The following is a 22,081-nucleotide window of genomic DNA, read 5'->3' as shown; positions in this document are numbered from 1 at the left end:
GCATACTATTATCAGTATTCTAATCTGACAACAGGACAGCAAGTGCTTGTTTTTAACACTGATGTTACACTCACGTGACTGTCACACACACAGAGGCTGGTGGAGTCAAAGTCCTGGCAAAACTGAGGGACCACTGTTTTTGCTTGCAAAATACCAAAAATAATTGTGCTTGTACCTGCATGGGGTGCTGGATATTCAGGTCTCTTTTCCTGTTATTATCCAGTCAGGAAGTGTGTCAGCTAGAGCAGAGTAATATCAGTGACCCACAACACTAAAGGTTCTGCAGGCACAGGAAACACTGATGGGCTCCAGGAACATCCTGAATTACACAGGCTGCGTGTAAATTTAATGTCAACCAACTGTCAAGCCACCTTGTGATCGATGTGTCATTAAAAGTCATCCACAAAGACAATGTCTGACAAAGCAGCAATTACAAGATTTAATTGGAATGCAGAAGATCCGAACAGGGAAAGTCTTTGGAAGAAACGCATTCGCTGTCCCCTTGTGGTCATTAAAAGTACTGCATAATCCAAAAACCAACCACAAGTGCTAAACTGAGTGAGAAAGACACACTACGAAGAAGCAACCATGTTAGAAGAACGTACATTTATTGCAATTGTTTTGATAACCTTTAGCACAAAATAATGTACAGTAGACTTTCTACCTTAAAAGGTAACCTTTAACATTTTCCAAAGTTATCAAATGAGCCGTATACAGTTATGCACAAAGTAATCAACTGTTAACTGTTCAAAAAGAAACATTCAATAATCATTTCTAAAAATAATACTTCCTATTTCACTCACCGTCATCTCACATTTGCATACGCTGTTTTAAAAAGCAACAGGACCAGCTTAGTTTAGTTCAGAGTATTTACGACTTTCCCACAGACTTTAAAAGTGTGTTCTTCAGATAAGTGCACAGCTGGTTCATCAGATCTTTATTCTGACCCTCGACCCAGTGCATCTCGATCACTGCATCGCTCTCCTCAGGCATCACATTCAGCAGACACTTAAACAGGAAGTTTTGGACTGCACCAGAGTTCAGGGGTCGCTTAGAGGGCAAGCCACTTGCTGTGGCAGGCGCTTCCTTCGGGCCTGTTTCCTGCCCTGCTTCGGTGGACATACAGGATTCCACATCTTCACCCGACACATTTCCTGAGATCTCTTTTCCCTCACCAGTTTGGCTGTGTGCTCCATCTTTACTCGTCTCGTTTGAAGAGGGAGCGCCATTGCCAATCTGCTCTTCGGGCTGCTGCTGATCAGCAGGCGCCTGTACAGATGTAGTTTTGTTTGGAGCACCGTCATCCTGGGCCTTGCTGTTCAGCGTGGAGGCAGGCTGGTTTTGAGGTGCTGGGGTTGTGGAAGGAGCAGCTGTGGTCACGCAGGTCTGAGAGCTGGTTCCAGCACAGTGAGGCGCTCTGGGAAGCTCTCGCAACTGACGCGCCCCTTCCCGTCTCTTCTGACGTCCGTGGATCCAAGTGTTCTCCACAGCTGTTAGAAAGAAGCTCTGCTCCTCCTTTCTGCATGGGACACGTTTGTGCAGCACCTGGAGAGACACACAGAAGATAATGAGTCTAATGATGAGGTTTACTGAAGATGTCAGATATGTTTTACTGAGGTCAAGGGGCACAGAGAGCCTGAGGATATTTAAGTACCACTAATGTCCACTGGGTCTTCCATTTCAGCAAGCATGAAACTGGGTTGAACTTTTTGTTTGTTTGTTTTTGTCCTCTTGTAACTGTGTTAGTGCAGTCCTAAAGCCTACCCGCAAGTCAGTGAGTGTTTTCTCCAGCAGAGCAGAGATGCTGTCCACAGGGCTCTGGGCAGTGCCGCTTAAAGCCGAGGCCTTGGCCTGGAGCTCCTTCAGTCCCGCGTTTGGTAGTGTGAACGACAGGGGCTTCCGCGTCTTATCCAGTTTACGCTTCTTACTGGGAGGAGACTGAGATAAAAGAGGGAGATCAGGGTGAGCAACAGTCTGTAGCAGACAGTATTCAGGACATACAAAACACATACGAGACTAACAGCTTCTAAAGAGATTCATAGAGAAGCAGCGTGGCAGTGGATCAGACAGACAAACCAGAGGCTGGTGTGGGAGAAGTCAATGATGCCAAAGATACCTGTGGTACTATAGTCAACAAGATTGATAAGCATATGGTTCATTCTGAAATATGCATGAAAATGAACATTTTCACAGCTCTTTTCAACCATATGATTATGTTTTGCATATTTTCCCGAATGAATTCATTTCATACTTTTAGATATAATTTTAGTTTCACATTTAATTCCTTTCAAGGTGTTTGTCACGTTATTGATTGTATTCTCATGCTCTTCTGTGTTTATATCTCACGTATTGGTGCATGGATGACCTGAGTCAAATCTCCTGGTGGAAAGAGAGACCTTATTTTGTTATTGGTTACATTTTCATTTTCTACATTGCAGGCAAGACACGACTTCAATGATAACAGAAGCCCAAAAATACTAAAATACTATATCTAGAAAAAGGCAAGTACACTATATTTTGTTTTGAATTTAGTTTGACAGGAAACAAGTATGAACTCTCAAACTGCGTTGCATTTATCTGTGCTTTATCTCCTCTTTTGACAAACCATCACTCTCTTATCCTACATTTGTTCTCACGATTTCTCAGCTCGACACTGCTCCCCATGCGTTACCTTACACTTCTATCATAGCCGTATGATAGAAGTATTTTTTTATCCCACAGTGTTAGGCGACAGCTGTGACTGGAGGCATTATGTTTTCTGTCTGTCTGTGTCTCATTCTCATGAAAGCGACATCTCAGGAACGCCTGGAAGGAATCCGATTACATCTCGAGCAAACGTCCACTTGGACTCAACAATGAACAGATTAGAATTAGGTTGTCAAAGGTCGTCATAAACCCCACCAAGACAAGCTTCCCCTATGGTAAAGTTGGAATATTTATTCAATTACATTTCAGTGCTTGTGTGATCCTTCATCAGGTGAAAAAGGCAAGGGGCATTAATATGCATGTATATGTATCTATAAATACAGTTGCTATCCTGTTATTAGCCCAGCTTTCATGTTATTTCTCTGCTTTAGGCTTAAAACACCAAGAGAGAAATCACGAGCTAGTGTTAGTAAGTCATTATTGATTACATACACACTTGTGTTTTTTGTTTTGTGACTATACATTCATCTTGCAGTTGCCATCACCTCTTTGCAGTACACTGTGCACAAACATCCGTCTCTTTCAACCATTTTCTTCATTTCAAAAGTAATAATTAAGAATCCTAGTTAAACTGGCTATTGCTCAGCAAGAGATACAGTTGATCATTAATCCTTACTCGCTGTCACTCAACATCTACATCAATCCATGCTCATGCACGCCACAAGATGGCGCTCAAACCGCACGAGCTCGCCCTGAACCTGCAGTGAATTAACCACAGCTCCTTATTTCTAATCCCCCTCTAATGTCACACCGTGATGGCGATGGAGGTCATTAACCAACCGTGTCTGAATACAACAGACGCTCTGCAGAAATCGTCCCCTACGTATCCGCTGCAGCCAATATGCCAACGCCGCAATCTCAAAGTCACTGCAGGCTGACTGTAAGCGGGGGAGACGGCGGGGGTCTGCAGCCGCACCGTACTGTCACAGAGCAGACAGCATGGCCGACTGACCTACAAACAGCAGAGGGAAGGAGCAGACTGTGACCTTCACACTGCTGCACTGATCTGAGAGTCAACTCTGGATTACTTGTTCATTTAATGCACCAGAGGACTTTGTAGACTCTTTTTTTTATAAACTGTAGTTCAGTTCAATTTATAAAAAGAGCCAAATGTACAGTATGTTTGTTTTCTTTCCATTTCATATTCCTCTGCTACTCTTAAGAGCTATTAGGTAAAGTATTGACAAAAAAAATGAACAAATCCTCACTGCATCTGCTTCATTTTCAGTGAAAAAAACAAGCTTCACTCCAAACAAAAGGTTTTATCATCTATTGATTTTTAGTTTAAAAAATAAGGTCCTTGTACATGCATGTTTAGAAGAGATGGACATATTTAATTAATGGGTTGACGATGGACTCTGCCTCGTTTGGCTGTTCGTCAAAGCTTCTTTTATGTCTTATTGTTTCTCACAGACATGTCTACCCTATTGTCCCCCTCCACACTCTGCGAGCCCTGCAGCTCATTGTACAAGAAACACAAATCAATAAAATCCATCAAGCCAAACCTGTCTGTTTGTAAGGAGCATCCTTGACACAGATTCTCTCCCGCACTCACACACACACACAAACATACACAGATACAAACATGAATTCACAGACAAAGAGCAAGAAATCCTCCTATGTGCAGTTTTCCATTCACACCTCTTCACTGAATCACCTCCTCTTCTGACTTTGCTGCACTTTCACTCCATTATTAAACCCACTTACCCGCTCTCACCTCCTCTCGCTCTCTCCGTCTCTCTCTCTCACACACACGCACACACACACAAACACATATGATATGGTTAAATGACAACCTCACAGTAAAAGCCTGGTCCAATTTTGAAAAGCAGACACAGTAAAAGCCCACAAGTACAACAAGAGCCGTTCTCTGCAGACATAATGTCATTCAATCATCCGTCTTCGCCTCCTGAGTGTGTATATACACACACACACACACACACAAAATGGAGAAACAAAATGCTGCTAATGTCACCTTCGCGCAAACATCGCAAATCATACTCTCCTTCCAACCCCCATTTCCTTTCTGTCAGGTCCCAAAACCCCTGCATGGACTCTTGAACTCTGGACCTTCCTGAACCCCCTCCTGCCAGAGGCCTGTATGAACAACAACAACATCCCTCAGGGCTCAGATAAGGCCTGGCAGCCTTGAGCGGTCTACTCTGTCTACTGGTTCTTTTATTCTGTCTGCATGCGCTCTAATCTCACAATCCACACTCTCCATCCTTTTGTCTGTTTTTGCTGGATTTCTTTATCAGCACCTCATTATCCACACATTCTTTCTATTTAATCCACCCACTGCATCTTCCCCTCTTCGCACAAGAAACAAGTGCAAGACCTTTTGCTACATTTAAAAGTAGAATTCAGTGTCTTCATGAAACCAGCGGATCAAAAACTAAGTAATCAACAACTGTTGGCTCTGTGATAAGTCAGTTCATTTATACCAAAGGCTGCTGACGGAGGGCAACTTTCTGAATGAGACACAAGCAAAGATTGGGATTACAGAGTCAAATAAAGTTTAAATAATCCATGAAATTAGGGATGAAGAGATGACGAACATTAAGAAAAGAAAGAGCAGTTTGCAGGCTGACCTGGTAATAAGATGGTTAAGTAGGTCACGGTTGCATGCATGTCACATATGTTAAAGTCTACATGTAACATTAATGAGCACCCTCCCACTCCATTCACATATCTATACCATACGTCCATAGGAACGCACGCATGCAGGCAGAATGAGGAAGCCAACCATGTGAGGGATTACACATGCAGAAACTTCTGCCATGTAGCCAGGAGGAGGATGTCGAGGGAGAAAATGTAGGCCAATTATTTTGCTCAACTGCTTTTCTGCTGAAAAGGCCAAAACAGAATCCTGACCAACCAAACACAGTCGTCACACATCCTCTGCTGCACCTGCTGACTGCCTTCCACCTGCCTTTGAATCAAACCCGTCCTCGATCCAACATTGTTCTCGGTCCTTTAACTGTTTTCAGCTATTGTCTTTATGTCCAGCTCTCTCACTGTCCACACAGGACCGCGGTTCACTGTTGTGTGCACACACTCCTGCCCTGGTGAGTGTTGCCTGGATACAGCATGTTAAAAATCACATAAAGATCTCCCCAGAGGAAGCAATAAGTGCTTCTAATGGAACGAGGCAGGAGGGAAAGAGGATAAAGTCTGGAGAGGAGCGAGAGGATGCAGCAGGACAGAGGTGGTGCATAATTGAGGAGGAGATTTGGGGTTTTGGAAACATCCAACAGCAGGAAAGGGGGGCAGTTCAGGCAACAAAATGACTGCTGAGATTACTAACCTGTGAACTGATTTAAGGTACAAAATGTCAAATCAAGTTTTCAATACTATGAAGGTGATGCATTTCATTACTCAGCCATAATGAGCACAATCTGTTGAGTGTGTAGGGGGACAGAAATCAAGTCTGCATAGACTCACTGGAACAATCACGTCATCATAGAAGCTCCAGGCCAACGCCCATCGCATGGTCCGTCCCTGGCAGAACTCTGTGTGCGTCACTTTAGGCACCTGAGAAAAAAAGACAATAGTCACATTAGCAGATGATTTTAGAAGAGAAACAGATCACATCCACTTCTACAATGCAAAAACACCGAACTGCACTAAAACTAATCAAATGTGGCCAAAAACCAGAGTCCACTCCTCTAACACGAATGCTGTTATTTTTGAGAGACGTGTTTTCCTTTGTATGTGACAACACTGAAACAGCCTTAAATATTAGATCTTCTGACTTCACATCTGTTGGAAGAAATGTGTCACCTCCCTATCAGGGCTCACTTTATTCATCTGTGAAAACATGGAAATTACAGATCCTAATCAGTCAACACTCTTTAAAAAATATATTACCCATAGAATAAAAGGACATAAAAACAACATGAAATTATATTCTGTAATTAAACGATCTGACAGCTGAAGCAGCTGGCTGCTCTTGGTGAGGCAGAGTACAGTATATCTTCAGCAGAATTTACTCTGAAGCTTTGTCCCAGAAAGCAGTCAGTGAATCCTTGACAGGGTGACACAGCATTAGCTCGCAGTGCTAAGTCTGCAGGTCAGGTGAAAGCAAGCGAACTACAATCTGATGTCAACCGAGACACTTCTCCTGTCGGGAGCATCACTAATGGTGGGTGAGAAAATAAAGATCCATGATGTGAAAAAGACACACATGTGGCGTGAAAACCCTTGTGCTAACAGAGCACCTTAACCGTCTCCAAGGGCCGCTTCAGTAAATAGGAGGAAGAAGGTGTCTAAGATAAAACAGGTCAGAGTTCAAAGGGCTTCATATCTGAGACAGTAACCAACACACACATTTGCTAAATTAAAAAACACAAAGAGCAATGAGGACGCTGGAGAGAAGCTCCAGTAATGGGTGATAAAAGCATTAGCATATGAACCAGCTGAGGTTTCTATTTACACACACTTTTAAACGAGGCAACCGTCTCCTCTCTGGACGTTAGCCAAGGATGCACTCACTTTGATGAGTGGCGCCCTAAAACCTCTGGAAGATGTTTGAGGAGTGGTAGGTGCAGATGGGGTGCGTTATCAAGTTTCTCCTACTTAAAGGTCCACTCACTGTGTCGGATTTAGGAGGATTTAAGGGCAGATTCTGTGATCACCTGAAACGGACAATCACTGTGTGTTTCTTAGCTTAGAATGAGATTTTTATATTGACGGAAGGAGTGGGTCCTCTTCCAAAGAGGTCGCCATGTTTATGCAGTAGCCCAGAATGGACAAGCCAAAAACTGGCCTGAGTGAAGGCCTGTCAATCGACCACCATGGGGGAGGATGAGAGGAGGGCAACAGGCTCCCACACGTTGGATCTTTAACGCTGTTTTGTTCGAGCATGTGAGGGCGGCGACTGGCACAGGACCAGAGGCCTGCTGCAGTCAGGGGTCATGTGCCAGGTTATTCACTGGGCTAATGAAACTAATACATGTTAGCTCCAGAGAGTCGTGCGATTCAGTCATGCACCGCTAACAGCAATCAGCTCATTCATGGCCTGTTTGTTTGTGATGCTGCTTAGTTGGCATATATTACAAAACGTTATATTTTCCTGGGTTTCTGCTGCCCTGACAGTGACGGGCGGCTGTTTCTGAGATAGTCAAAGATTAATTTAACTAATCTGATGCTGCACAGAAGGGACTCGTTCCTGCATGAGCAAACTGAGATCAAAAGCTGTGGATGCAGCTGCATGGTACTCACCCCTTGCTTCCTCAGCTCCTCTTTCAAAGGCGCCAAGCTACATTTCTTCCCCAACATGCAGCTGTACCACCTACAGAAAGAAGAGTCCACATTTACCAGCTGTGTGTTGCTGCGTTTCGGCGGCTGAACTGCCAAGCAGAGATCAAATGAGCCGAGGTGAGCTTTGAGGGGCAACAGTAAAACATGAGAGACAGGAAAAACATCCGGGTGAGGACAGTCCTCAGTGGAGGAAAAAAGCTATTTTGAAGTGAACCCTTGGTGCAGACATGATCAATAATCTCTGCTGTGCAATAAAGACATGAGGTTGGTCTTGATCAATAAGAGTCCAGCCCGGGAAAAACGGAGGGAAGATAAACACAGTCTGGCCAATTTTCACAAACTGAAACCAGTTTGTTTTGTTTTCACGAGGAAATTTTTTTAAAAACTTGTCCAAAATAGCCACATCTTGGAAAAAAGAAAACACAAGTGTGATAAATAAACATAAAGATATATGTAGTATAAATAAAAAAAACTGACAGACTAATTGATAATGAAAATAATAAACGCAGGTATAGTTAATATTCTGCTAAAAAAGCTTGAGATTTTCATCTCAATCAACAATAAGGGACAGTGGTCTCAAATCAAAAACAACAAAATCTATAAACATCAGGTTTCTATCAGGGAAACTAAAAGTGATTTTAAACAGACCTGGTAAATTAATAATTTATGTAGACTAACAATATCATGTGCAGCACAGTTCTTTGACAGATTCATATAAATGCAAACAAGTGTAGGGATGCCATTAATTCCTTTTGACTTGAAGGACATCTGATTTATGTTCAGTCCTACGCCTTTGTATAAAGCCACAAAGCTGTAGTCACAACCATCTCCTGTACATGAAATAGCATCTTAAAAATCTGTTTTAACTCGTGAACGACAGTGAGAAAGGACGATGATTTGCAATCAGGTTAGGAAGGTACGAAAATGCCCTCCAGGGGTGACAGGGAGGGGAGGGGAGGGCAACATGTCAGCCTCAGTTGACACAATGAAATATTAAACAGCTCTAATATTCACAGATGTTCCTCCACTTTTTGTCACAGTGGGGAGGAACACCCAGAGCAGCTACTCGGCATCCCTCATCCACCAGCAGCTTTTTATCACGCCACCAAACACCCCAAAGTGTGCAGCTGCATTAGCATCCATATTCATCCTTGTCTCTTCACATGCTGAAGCACAGGCGTATGATTACAATCTTATTACCAGAGATGGTAATTTTCATATCAATGGCATGATAAATGAGGAGTATTACCTCATTCCTAACTTGGGTTTTGGGGCATTTGCATGTGTGTTATGCTGGGATCTGACGTGGCTTTCCCCCTATTTGACAGTAATTACACTTCAGTGGAAAGAGGACGGGAAGAGGAGCAGGGCGGGGTGGCGTGGGGTGTCTCCATGGACCAACTGGGGAAGCTGGCAGTGTTTCTATGGACACCGGTGCTCTGGTGTCCCAGCATGTTGTCGGGAGTGACAGCCGGCTCCGGTTGGTTTGGTCCGAGCCTCAAACCGTTTCGATAAGCCCGGGTTCATTCTCGCTTTCTCTTTTCACTACATGAGTGTAACAGAGTCACACAAGAGCAGGCGGGTGTTAAGATCAAATCCCTCTCAGGGCCGCTCATCTTTCCAGTGACGCATTATGCAAACACACAGACACACACACACACACACTGTAGGAGGGCCAAGCAGGTGTGGCATGTCTAATCAGTTTTAATAGCAGCACTCTGCAGCTCCCTCTACATCTGTGTTTCACTCTGCTGCCCCGGTGACAGCCCTGGTAACGGGAGAGGGTAAAGTGACGGCCGCTGGAGACACCCCCATCCACCCACCCAAACACAGCTGTTCCCTGTGGGCTGCCGGATACAGCACAGGGCGAGTGTGTGCCAAAATCATTAAACCAGCTCTGGGTGACAGCTCCATCATTGTACGGCAACCCATCTGCTCATTTAGCCTCTTGGTGTCTCCTCTCCAACGGTGCTCTCAGTGGCCATTTAAACCTCTGGAAGCATGGCCAAAGAGGACAAAACTGCACAGCTCTTGTGACTGTGTAACCCTGATAACGTACAGTTTCTGTCTAGAACTGGGCTGATAAATCTGTGCTGGAGACATAAAAAGTACAGCTGCAACTTGGGGGGGAAAAATGTTTGAGTGAGGTTTCATTTTGTCCTGCTGTTTTCCTCACCGCAAGCGTTTCTTGAGCTGCAGGCTGTCGTGAATGATCCTCTTGACGAACTCCAGTTCCCCGCCCTCCGCCATTATCTCCGTCACCCCGCCTGTGTTCACTGAACTGGGAGGAGGTCGCCGTGAGTTCCTGGAGTTTACCCCCTGGAGAGCGCAACAAGACAGACAGAGATTAAGATGAAATCCTATTAGAAGCCTGTTACTGTCATGCAAACAAATAGTGTTTCGTGTCAGGCTTGCTCTGGCCAGTCAACAAGTCCTGTATTTACAAACTCCTTTTGTTCAGAGAAGTACATCCTGTTTGAAATGAAATGTCAAACCTGTAAGAGGCATTGAATGTTAAAGGAAACTCCCACCTTTGCTTCTAGCTGGTTGGCAAAAAAAGGAGGGTTGCACATGCAGAAGTCGTACACCATTTCTGTCTCTTCCTTCAAGGCGTCCATCAGTAAGGTCTTCTGTGGGACTTTGACAACTAGGATAGAGATGAGGAAGAGCTTTCTAAGTTGGATGTTTAAGTTAATCATGGGAGCTCTTTGAACAAACAAAACAAGGTTAAGGCCTGTTCAAGACGAATCACAACAGAAACAAGGAAAAATCTTTATACTCCAAAACTGTTGCCTTAGATCTCACTTTGCATTTTAAAGCCCAAAGACAGACAAGACAGTTGATTTTAGCATTAGTAAACGCTGAGTCAATTGGGTGAGATTTTGAATGGAAGGTCAAAAAGAGGCTGGACAGTTCAGAGCAGCCCAGTGGGTCCAGTGATACCAGACCGCCTGTTGGACTGGTTTTTACAGTGGGACTCCTAACTCCTCGACTCATACGACTCCTGCACTGAAGGACATCTGACGGAGAACACAAATCACTGCTTTTGTTGAAACGTGTTCAACTGTTCACTCGTCAGTGTAACGTTTTGCGAGCTGGCCAATAACAGCCTGGATGGTGCGGGACATTAAAAACAAACAAACAACAACAACAACAAAAATAAAACAAAACAGGTTTATGTGGTTAGTAAACAATCCGATGCTAAACTCACTGTTATGTATGAGTGGTTATAATCCCTGACAGGTTTGTTCTTAGCATTATCATATTAGAAACTAATCACTAGTGTCAACCGTTTGTCTTCCACTTAATATTACACAACATTACAGTATTTTAGGAACATTTTACACTTTATTTAATGCTATAATATACTAACTGGTTACTCATCTTGTGGATATCCGAGCGGACCACACTTACCTCTAATGAGCTCGGACAGGTTGTTCTGCTCCACGTTTTTGGTAGCGTAGTCAAAACAGATGTCATCCACCTCTGTGGCGAGAAAGTACCAGCCGTTCATTGTGGCTCCCAGCAAGGGGTAGATACAAGACGCCCCCGTGCCTGAGGAAACACACACACACACATTTTGGCAGCTCGAGGATGTGTGTACTCATTACGATGATGAATGGTTAAGGCTTTCATTGAACATTATGGAAACACCTTGCAATGTCGCTTAAAGAAAATGGGCCGCATTATCTTTAACTAAGTGGCCATAACGAACAACAAATGTCAGTTCCAGCAGCTGTTGCTGACTCATTCACTTATGACAAGCCGCATAATTCAGTCGTGGCTCAGACAAAAGTGGCACCCGTTAGTAAAGGAAGCACCCAGAGGTGATCCATCAGGGGGGAGACAGCTTCAATCTGCTCAGAGCACGATTCAGGGGTCACTAATAAGTGACCCGAGGCCCTAAACAGGACTGACACGTGCGCAAACACACACACACACACACCTCTGCAGGCACAACCACAGCACACACAGTCAGTTTTTTTTTTCCCTGATAGCAAACAAGCTGTGACATGTGGGTTGGGATTTGACTGGTGAGCGCTGGGAACACTGGGAATGACTGGGCTCGTGTGCACCGGCTGGAAGCACCAACTGACATTTCATATGCCGCTCTGAGCTGCTGGCAGTCACATGAAGGATAAACAAAAGCAGGGGTCTCAAACTCTGATTAACTGAGGGCCACGCTCGACATTTGCATTTTTTGTTCCTACACTAAATTTCAACTGATTTCACGACTACATCCCTTGTAATTTCTTGTGTAGATTACTGAGGGAATGAGTCCAGAACACTTCAAGAAATGTCTTGGTTAGATGAAAAGCAATGTCAGTTCGATCGAACAGTTAGGCCTTGTTAGGTTGTTTATTTGCTTTCTTTTTGACTAACCTACACGGCTGTAATGGGTTACTGGATGATTGAATTTCCCTCGGGATCAATAAAGTATCTATCTGTTTGAACCCTCCTCATCACCCTACGTGACACAAACAGAAGTGGTGGTACCGATGTCGATGCCCCTGCGTGGCTGCCTCTGGCCGTCGATGAGGTCCTCCACCCAATGGATGTAGTTGAGGCGAAGGGGAACAGTGGGTATAAGGCGCTCCAGAGGGATCTCGATGGTCAGACCAAAGTCCTCCTTCAGAAGGGTGCAGGTCAGCGCTCGCACCGCCTCCGGCTCTTTGAAGTTCACCCTAGAGAAGACATAAACATGGATGTATGAATTCTTGTCAGGATATGGATGGGTCAAAAATGATTTATGTCATATTTGTTATGATTTCATTGTATTCACCAGAAACATGCTCATCTAAGCCAATTAAGGCACAACTGAAAGGGAAGCTACCTCACATGTGGGTTAATTATTCCACGTGTACAGTATGTGCACAACTACAGCAAGCACTGCAGGTCAAAGCTGAAGTCAGGCGGTTTAAGTTGAATTAAAATTTTGCATTTAATTTGGGATTTTTTTGATGGGATGTAATTTCTTGCAAATTGCATTACAAAGAAATAATTCAACAGTTCACCTTTGTTATAGACCTCCTTGGGTTATCCCTTTAAAGATGTTAATGTTAACAGATCACAGCATGTAACCTGATAAATACAAAGTTATTATGACTGACAGGAAGCTACAAAATAAAACCACAGTTGTGTGAAATCAGAATTTCCCTTTAAGGATGATTTCAATTTAGCGACTTGCTGATCCTCTTTGTTTAACCAATGAGGCAACCCGACAGCAATTTACCAAACTGCTCTTAATGCAGCACTTCATTAACCCTGTGCAGCTCTCTGTGCTGAACCTCATTACTTCAAATTACACACACACACACACAGCCGAAAGACAACAGGGAGATGAGCAGGCCATCAGTTCACAATCCCCTCCTAATGACGACGAAATTCGCATTTACAACATTGTGAAGACCTCCCACTTTTTACTCCCAATCCTCAGCCCGGCTTGTTGGGCTCCCCCGTCTTTTCCTCTTGACGTGTTTAATGATTTCAGCTGTCACAAAAGCAGGCACGAGAGCCGCACACAAAACGAGTGGGCGAGATAGGTATAATTAAAGCTTCTGTGAGTGCTTTCACACCTTGGCAGATGTAATTAGACACATCCTGGTGATGGGAGCGTCTGGCACTCCACTAGTGTGGTGTGAGGAAAAAACCAAAAGAAAAAAGCCCATCTACCGCTGCTATAGTTGAAGCTACAACTCTGGGATTTAAAGGATTTAACCCTTGATTTTGTTTGATTTTCATGGTCAATTACACACAAACAGTCGAAATGTTTTGCTTTCCCGTAGGACTGGGTGGAAGACTGCTGTCAGATCACCTGCGAGACACTGGTTCATGAACTGGACTTAAAAAAACCATCGTCACCGTGAACAGTGATGACTCTCTAAAAATAAAGCATTTAATTTCTTCGACTGTTCTTGAATTTCCCTCGGGATCAATAAAGTACCTATCGATCTATCTATTGTGGTCAAAGTAATTGTCCTTGTGAAGTATGTACATCTTGTACAGGAAACAACTAACAAAAGCGCTTAGTAAAGACGAGCAGGGAGTGTCAGGGAGACTAAAGCCACAAGAGAGCAAACTCTCGTGACAAAAAGACGAGGCAGCCTACCTCCGTTTGGTTTATTAAATCACCTGCCAGGAAGAAAACTTCAACGTCTTCCAAGGCACGTTGCAACAGCAAAATGTGGAAACACAAGCAACCTCTTCCATCATATAATAAAAAAAGGACGCCAACGAATGCAAAGAGGCCACCCCGGTCCAAAATGAGCACAAGCAGGACCAGCAGCACCGACGGAGTCCATCCCAAACCTGCGTCCTTTGTCTCCCCAGCCATCATTTACTGCTGCTAAGCCTTCTGATAAGAGTAGCAAGAGAGGGAAACATTTCACTCAGGCAATCACTCTATACATCCTCTCTCTAACCATAGAGAGAGATGGTTTCAGATATTTGGTTTGAACTCTGGATACAAGGACTCGTCAATGACATCACTGGCAAAGAAGAACATCTGGGGAGAAAAATCACATTTGCTTTTTGACTACTGTACCTTTATAATACTTTGGGTTTTTTTTCCACCCAAAATGCTCTCCAGTGTCTCTGATTGATAAGGATACATACGTTACATGCTTAACGCACTGGTAACAGATTGGTTTGGGTTTCCAAATCACAGTATCAGGAAGGAAAAATATGGTACCAGAACATCTGGATTCTTGTTGCATGTCATCCCTCATCTCCCCCACCCTTTACTTCCTGTCATCTCTCTGCTCTCAGCTGTTGTCAAAGAAAAGTTTCAAAAGCCCTGATTTTCAATTCACAGGGGAGAAACCTGCCTCACTGCAAGAGGTGACTCCGTTCACCGAACTCTGCATCTTCATTCAGGAGGAACAACAAAGACAAACGAGCCTCCAGCAGCCAGGTGTGGACGCAAATGAGAAGCGATTTACCTGTAGAGTCTGACATCAATCTTATCCGCCGTCTCCCCACCTAATGAACATGCTAGGTTAATGGTCCGGTTTAATCAGCGGCTGAAGCGGCGTGACCTCTCGGAGGAACGCCTGGCTTCTTTGAGAATGTACGACACATTTTCAAAAGACAAACCGGAGAGGAAATTTGCACTTTTAATAAATATGGCCTGAGCTTTGGGGAAGAATCGGACTAATGAGGGAGAAGTGATACATCAGCATAACCCTCATTCTCCAATTCTGAAATGAAAGCCCTGCTTCTCACATCTGTCCAGCTCTCAGATGCTCTGCCCTCTTTCATTTCTCTTCAGAGGCATCATTAGATAAAGATCAATATTCAGAGAGGAAGGCTGCTCAGGCCAGTCCTCTATTTTTAGCCCATGATGAGTGTCTGTATGGCTGTGTGTGTGTGTGTGTGTGTGTGTGTGTGAGTGTGCAATGCAGACCGAGCGCTCCCATCAGCAGCACTGCGAATGCTACGTCTCCATGGTAACCACACCTACTGAGGAGATGAGGGTAGCACGCAAATCTGGCCACGCTGGAGCAATGGCTGATGCCAGACGGAGCGTGAGCGTGCCCGCAATTTACGCCTCCGCTGCCACGTAGGTGCGCCGCCGTGTGCTTACGACATTACAGTGGTCGACGGGATGCAGCGTGGGACAAACCTGAATGGAAAAAGTTGTGATGACACTAAACATGCGGAGCTGTTTTGATGATGCGATTACAGTAAGGAGACAGGAGTCCATTGCAGGTCAAAAGTGATTCCAGCTTACATCCACATCAAAAAACAAAGAGATGGAGGCGATGAGAAGGAACGAATAAAACGTGTAGAGTGAGCCTGCAGGTGAAGAAGAAGAAGAAGAGGAGGTTTAAGTGCTGAGAAGCAGAAAAATGTCTGGTTCAGATGGATGAAGAGGACAACATCATTAGACCAGAGGAGAGTTTACTGCTGAGACAAACAGCTCGCTCTCTCCACCACGTTACATGATCAGCATGAAAGCTCTCTCTCTCTCTCACACACACACACACACACACACACAGGCTCTTTCAATCTGTGTCCACAGAGAGGTGACCTTCAAGGTACATCTACTTCACTCCGACTGAGCTGGGAAAAATTTTGTGCTGATTAGCTGCAACTTCTTTCCTCGTGTCAGGTGTTTTCTTAACACTGAATGAAACACATTTTGAATCCTCACAAGAGCTGAAATGAGCACTTCACTTAAAACTCAACATGAATTTAAAGCTAACCTGACTTCTCTGAGCTCATTTAGTCATATTTTGCAACTCTGCAGTTATGCTGATGCTGTGAAAATAGCAGGTTAGGATCCTTACAATTATTACAAAAAGTGCCAGATGTGATTTAAAATGTGTTAATGTGCAAAATGTGTGTGTGTGTGTCAGAGACAGAGACAGACCTAAACATCTTTGGTTTAGGTTTTGCGGCAAATTTTGGTCATCAACTGATAACCAATTAACCAGATCTGTTCATGCCATCTTATTGGTTGGCTTATTGCTTATCAGAGTCCCTGTGGCCAGCACAACCCAAATTATCATTATAATTAACTGGTTTTCAGATAAATGATTTGGAGCACCGTGTTGGTTGTGTCTGGGTACTACACGCTGAAGCCACACGGCAGGCGAAGGCCTCTTCACAGCAGATTTAGTAAGTGAAATATGTAAAAATAATGTCCCACCTTAGGCAGCAAGTGTCCCTTATCTCTCTCTCCAATCAGACAGGAGAAAATGTCTGAATGGCTGCCAGCGAGCGAGGTGCTTCTAATAAAAGTAGATTTATATTTATCAATTTAAAATTTGGCATCAGAGGTCATAATTATTCATTCATTTCTCCTCTATTGCCAAGCACCTGTTTAATAATGTACATCGGAACAAAACTGGTGTAAAAATGCAACATTTCACTAATTACACAAGTGAAAATCCTTCCACAGATGATCGTCTCACAGCCCCCCTAAAAATTACGACTACCAAATTAAATGTCACCCAGGCTGTTGCATTTTTAATATCCATTCATGCGTCCTAATCCCACCCCTCTATCTGCCTGATCTGAGCCCTTCATTCTCCTTCCCCAAAAACTGAAACAAACCAACATTCAGACTATTTTGTGGTTTATCTCTTCCTCACTTCAATTCCAATTACATCCTCCATATTTCTTCCTCTCCTGCTGCCTCTGGTCTGAGCTCGACTCTCGGCTCACCGCTATCAGCCCTCTCCACTGACGATCCCTAAATGAAGGGAGACGTATCTCCCCTGAGGATTGAGTGAGTGTCTCCCCAAGATTACTCTCATCCCCAACTCACTGCTTAAATACTTTAAAAGCCAGTTGATGAATTCATTGGGAAATACAAAACCACACTAATCCCTCCACTGATGGAATGACAGGCTGACGGGGAAGAAGAGCCAAATTTCTGCAGACGGCTAACCAGAGCTGGTGCCACACACACAAAGTGAGTCGCAAATCCTGGACATCCGTTCATGTGGCAGGCAAAGAGAATAAACTGGCAACTGACTCCCGCCTGAATCGATGTGTGATCACTGTGCAACGTGCCGCTGAAGACTACTTGTTTAAAATAAGAATGCGCTGATCCAGGACTTCCTTTCAGGTACTGGACACAGGACACGCTGCAAAATGAAGTACGTTCACAGCACATCTGCCAGGCTCTGAATTAACATTTTAAACCACGGTACTGATGTGGCTCTTGAGATCGGAGCGTCGATCAGTCAGTCCAGACAGAAGAATCTGTTGGACGGTACAAGCTTGTACACCCAACAGGGGCTGATGTCTTTCAGTACCACGTTGGTTTCAATAATTTCGATAGGCTACATCATTACAAAAAACAAGCAGCGTCAGCCACATGCAGCTCACCTGCTGTTGTTAAAACTGAATGACAAGAGGTGAAAAACAAAACGTGAGTTGTGTTTTTTTGGGCGATTTCATAGACCATCCTGCTGATGAAGAAAGTCAACAGAGCAAGAGAAAAGGTGGAAAGAGTGCCGAAGGAACAAGCAAGGTGAGCAGATTAAAGTAGTTATGATATTGTTTGAGGACGAGACTTAAGTAGATTTGAGTTGGTGAAATAGCTGTTAGGGCATTTCAAAATTCAGAAAAGAATTTGTTCGTGTACTGTGATCACAATAAATGTCAATCTTTTTTTTCTTTCTCTTCTGGCTTTTAGACTGATTGCTATGAAATTTTGTAGAGACATTAATGTCCCCTCAGGATGATGATAACTCTGACTCTTCCTCTCGTATCATCACCAAATCAAAAATTCTATCTGGAAAGTACTTTGGTTTAGGACCAAATTCCTGCAGAACTAATTATGTTCCCATCAGTCTCAGCTCTACTTGGCATTTAGTGCCAATTAGCGAATGTTGACGTGCAAACACCTGCTGATTAGCCTAGTTATAATATAACTAATATCAGCTGGATGCAGCTTTAGTTGTGACGCAATATAAACCAGTTCAATACAGATGAAGGTTCTTATGCAAAACAAAACAGGATGTATGAACACATAATAATACAATAAAGCTGCTAAACATCAGTATGTTACCATTGCCACTGTAAGCATGTTAGCACACTGGTGTTAGCATTTAGCTCAAAGCACTGCTGTGCCAAAGTACAGCCTCACAGAGCTGCTAGCATGGCTCTTTGATAACTGACTTAAATGAGGTATCAATCATAACTGTTGATCAATAATTTTCTGACAATCAACTAATCAAAACAGCACTTTAATTAAATATCTTTCAACATACCTTACTAGAACTAAAACTCATTTTTTGTTGCCTACACAAATGACACACATAACTACAGTCTGGTCTTCTTGTAGGTCTAAATTTAATTACCACATTGGAAGTTCAGTGCTAACGCTAACCGCCCATTGTTTGTCATCTGTCTGTCTGTTGGTGGGCCACAGACAGACACCGAGACACTACAAACTGGTAATTAACACCTGTCACAGACGGACATCAAGTTGAGATTTGCAGCGAGCCCACACATGCACACCATAAGATGATTGACTGGCCACCTCACAACCACAAAGGATCAGCCCACACCAATATGTTCACAGTCACACACAGATGTTCAGGCTCGCTGCGGTGACACCACGTCCACATTCATCAGCAGAGCACAGACGACGACGACAACAACAACAACAACAACAAGTGATTTCCTCACTGAGCAGACGCGGTACCTGTTTCATAAAACACACAAAGAACGAGGGAGGAGAGCGTCTGAGTCTTGACAGATGAACAGCAGACCTCAAATACACGTCCCACAATAACCGTCGGCTCGTATATTCACTGGGAGTTTGCTTTGTTCCGATGGACATTTGTGTCCATTGCAGCAAATTTTTAAAAAATGACAAACTAAGACATCTTCCTCAATAGATTAAGAACCACTTAACCTAAACACATTTTATATGCTATTTTGAATTTCTTTTCAACTGAAGTATGTGTTTGATATCTTTATATAGTGCCAATATATCAGTCGAGTTTCAGCTCCTATTTTAAAACAAAGCACCTGCACAAGAGTATTGCAGATATAAAAAACCAAAACTAGCAGAATTATCTGTAAGAGACACATGTAATCAAAGAATGAATTGAAAAATCTCCACAAGCATTTAACACTTTCAGTACTTGATGATTAGTGACACTTGATAAAAATCATGTTAGAGAATACACCATGAAAGAGATGTCAAGTCAATCATCATGACAAAATCAAATTATCCACCCAACCAATCCAGGTTTACTACCTCTCTAGAAATACAAACATGCATGTAGATTCACCTCAGTGTTCACATTTATTTCTATGTGCCAATGCATGTCTGAAAATGGAAACAAGGGTAAGACAGGGAGAGGTAACCCAAACCTCAGCTCTGAGCACCTCATCTGCCCACCACACAGAACAAAACAAAAAGAAAGCAATCATAAGCTCACGCTGTTCAACGTCAACACCACTAATCCCACCAGACATATTCTTCCTTTGTTCTCCTGCCTGTACTGTATCACATCATGACTACTCAGCAGCATCTCGCCAAAAAAAGTGCGCGTGCATGCACACACACACACACACAGAGTTTGAACCCTATAATTAGAATCCAGTCTGAGTAGAAGGTGAAATGCAGGAAGCTCACCAGGCAGTTTTTGATTGACAGACTAACCTATTTTTTAAATTGGGAGTTTGTTACAAACTGTCACTCTCTCACATACTTTGTGAAGTCTCTCCGATGAAAATAAAGAGCAGCAAACAGAGGATGGGGTGAAAATGGAAAAAAAAAGGTTGATGTTGGGTCCCTTAATCATTTGTTCAGGCTTCTTCCTCCTGCTGTTTTCTGAAGCTGAATGAGGAGTAAAGATCAGTCAGCTGGACTCCTGCATACTGGTGAGAAGTTGTTTTTGTACACCATCTTAACCTGTGCAAAATATGGCCAAAGTTAAAATATGACTTCCCATTAATAATAATTAACGATGCATTTACTGAGCAGTTTTCTATCTTCAGAATAGAATTTTGATACCTCAACTCCTCAGACAGTATCTGACAGCAGTGCTCTATTTCAAACCAACTTTAAAATCTGTACGTCTAAGATGAACATGTCATAAGGTCTGGCTCGCTACATGTGTTACAGTTGATCTCAAAGGTGTAGGGTCGGGTTGAGGTCAGAGCTCTGTGAAGGCAAGCAAGGCTGTGCTGAAACAAGAATGGGCCTTCCTGAACGCAACTAAACATTCACTTCATTATTGACTTATCTGCCCAAGATTTTAAAGATATATATAATCTATAAAATGTATGCAGTGAAAAAATTGAGTCCAGAGTGGCATCACTAAATGTCTTATTTTGTCCAACAGTCTAGAAGCCAAAGACTCTTCAGTTATTAACATAAATGAGAAAGAAAAGCAGCAAGAGAGCTGAAAACAGCAAGGGTTTGACATTTTTGCTTAAAAATTACTTTAACAATTAATCAACCATGAAAACAGTTGGATTAGTTTCAATTTCCCAAGTTTCTAAAGTTCTTATCTTGTTCATTGACTGATCAGCTGATTGACTAATCACTGCAGCTCTAAAACCAACCCACTAGGATCACCCCACAGAAAAGACAATCCCCATAATTTGGACATTTCAGACACTGAAATCTTCTCTGTGACTTTTGAGGTGGGTTTCCTTGTACCTGTTACTTTCATTTCAGACAATGCAAACCTTGCAAAGTGCAAAGAGCTACTTGTTCAGGGCCACCATTCTAACTGATTATAATGGTGAGGGGTGAAATCAAACAATAAGACAAGAGTTCAGATTACTCGGTCCTCTGTAGGCAGAACGACTGTAGGCTGAACACAAACACACACTCTGAGGTACTTACACAGGTCTTCCGGACAGGCTGGTGTGCACATGCTGCTGGAAGTCTGGATACTTGGAGGCCAGGTAACCGAAGTCGGGTGGTTTGTCTTTGTAACGGTTCCGGGGATGCATGGACTTATTCAGAGCCATGACCAGAGCCCTGATACGAAAGGGGGTAAGAAAGAGACATGAGCATAAATCAGGGTTAACAACAAGAGACACAAATGAAGTATTTTTTTTTAAAAAAAAGCATACTGATAAGCGCACAGCATTTGACTTAAAACAACTGCCCATGAAAACATGCGTGTTACGGTTAACGTTACAGCGTGTCGACATGGGTCTTCAGCATTCAGCGTGGGCAGCTGACTGGTATTGGTCCTGCTGTTTATGGCTGCGCTGATATTACAGCTTAAACTGTGTTTTAAATTACTTGATTTTGCTAGACTTTAAAGAAGTGAACAGTTCTTTCGTTTTTCAAATTGGGGCGCAAACTCACGGATTGGCGGAGCTACTTTGGAGCAGCTAACATTTTAAGCTAATGTGCGGCCATTATTTATGTCTGCCTACCTTTACTGCAGCTTCACTTGTTGTGATGAAGCCAGTGATTATTTTTCAGCTGGCGGTGACTTTACTGAACTCAAAAACTGTGTAGAAAACGCTCCCACAACAACTCACGTTGTCCAAACGTTGTTCACTTTCTGTACCTCTCTTCCTGGTTCCACTCGACGTCACCTCCTTACGCCGATGCGTGACGACGTCATTGAGGAAAAAGGGTTACCATGCGAACGGCAGGAGTTGCTGAATTGAA

The 22,081-nt window shown here is 43.3% G+C and overlaps 1 protein-coding gene across 2 annotated transcripts; it reads right to left on the bottom strand.

Moving 5' to 3' along the window:
• Positions 1-591: 591 nt before the first annotated feature.
• Positions 592-22,076, bottom strand: mettl16 (methyltransferase 16, N6-methyladenosin). 2 transcript variants are annotated; one of them, XM_046388949.1, is made up of 10 exons: positions 21,949-22,076; positions 21,296-21,433; positions 12,466-12,653; positions 11,383-11,523; positions 10,500-10,615; positions 10,145-10,287; positions 7,930-7,999; positions 6,151-6,240; positions 1,765-1,938; positions 592-1,545 (listed from the first exon to the last, which is right to left on the bottom strand). In XM_046388949.1, exons 2-10 carry the CDS (start codon positions 21,421-21,423, stop codon positions 871-873), a joined length of 1,725 nt encoding a protein of 574 aa, XP_046244905.1. In that variant the 5' UTR covers positions 21,424-21,433; positions 21,949-22,076; the 3' UTR covers positions 592-870. The 2 variants fall into 2 exon arrangements, with proteins under 2 accessions (XP_046244905.1, XP_046244904.1); XM_046388948.1 differs by having other exon boundaries at positions 21,841-22,009.
• Positions 22,077-22,081: the final 5 nt, after the last annotated feature.

This window comes from Scatophagus argus, chromosome 5 (assembly GCF_020382885.2).
Source record: "Scatophagus argus isolate fScaArg1 chromosome 5, fScaArg1.pri, whole genome shotgun sequence".
In the NCBI taxonomy this organism is placed as follows: Eukaryota; Metazoa; Chordata; class Actinopteri; family Scatophagidae; genus Scatophagus; species Scatophagus argus.
Note: the sequence above shows the minus strand (reverse complement) of the source record. Positions and strands in the feature narration are given on the sequence as shown.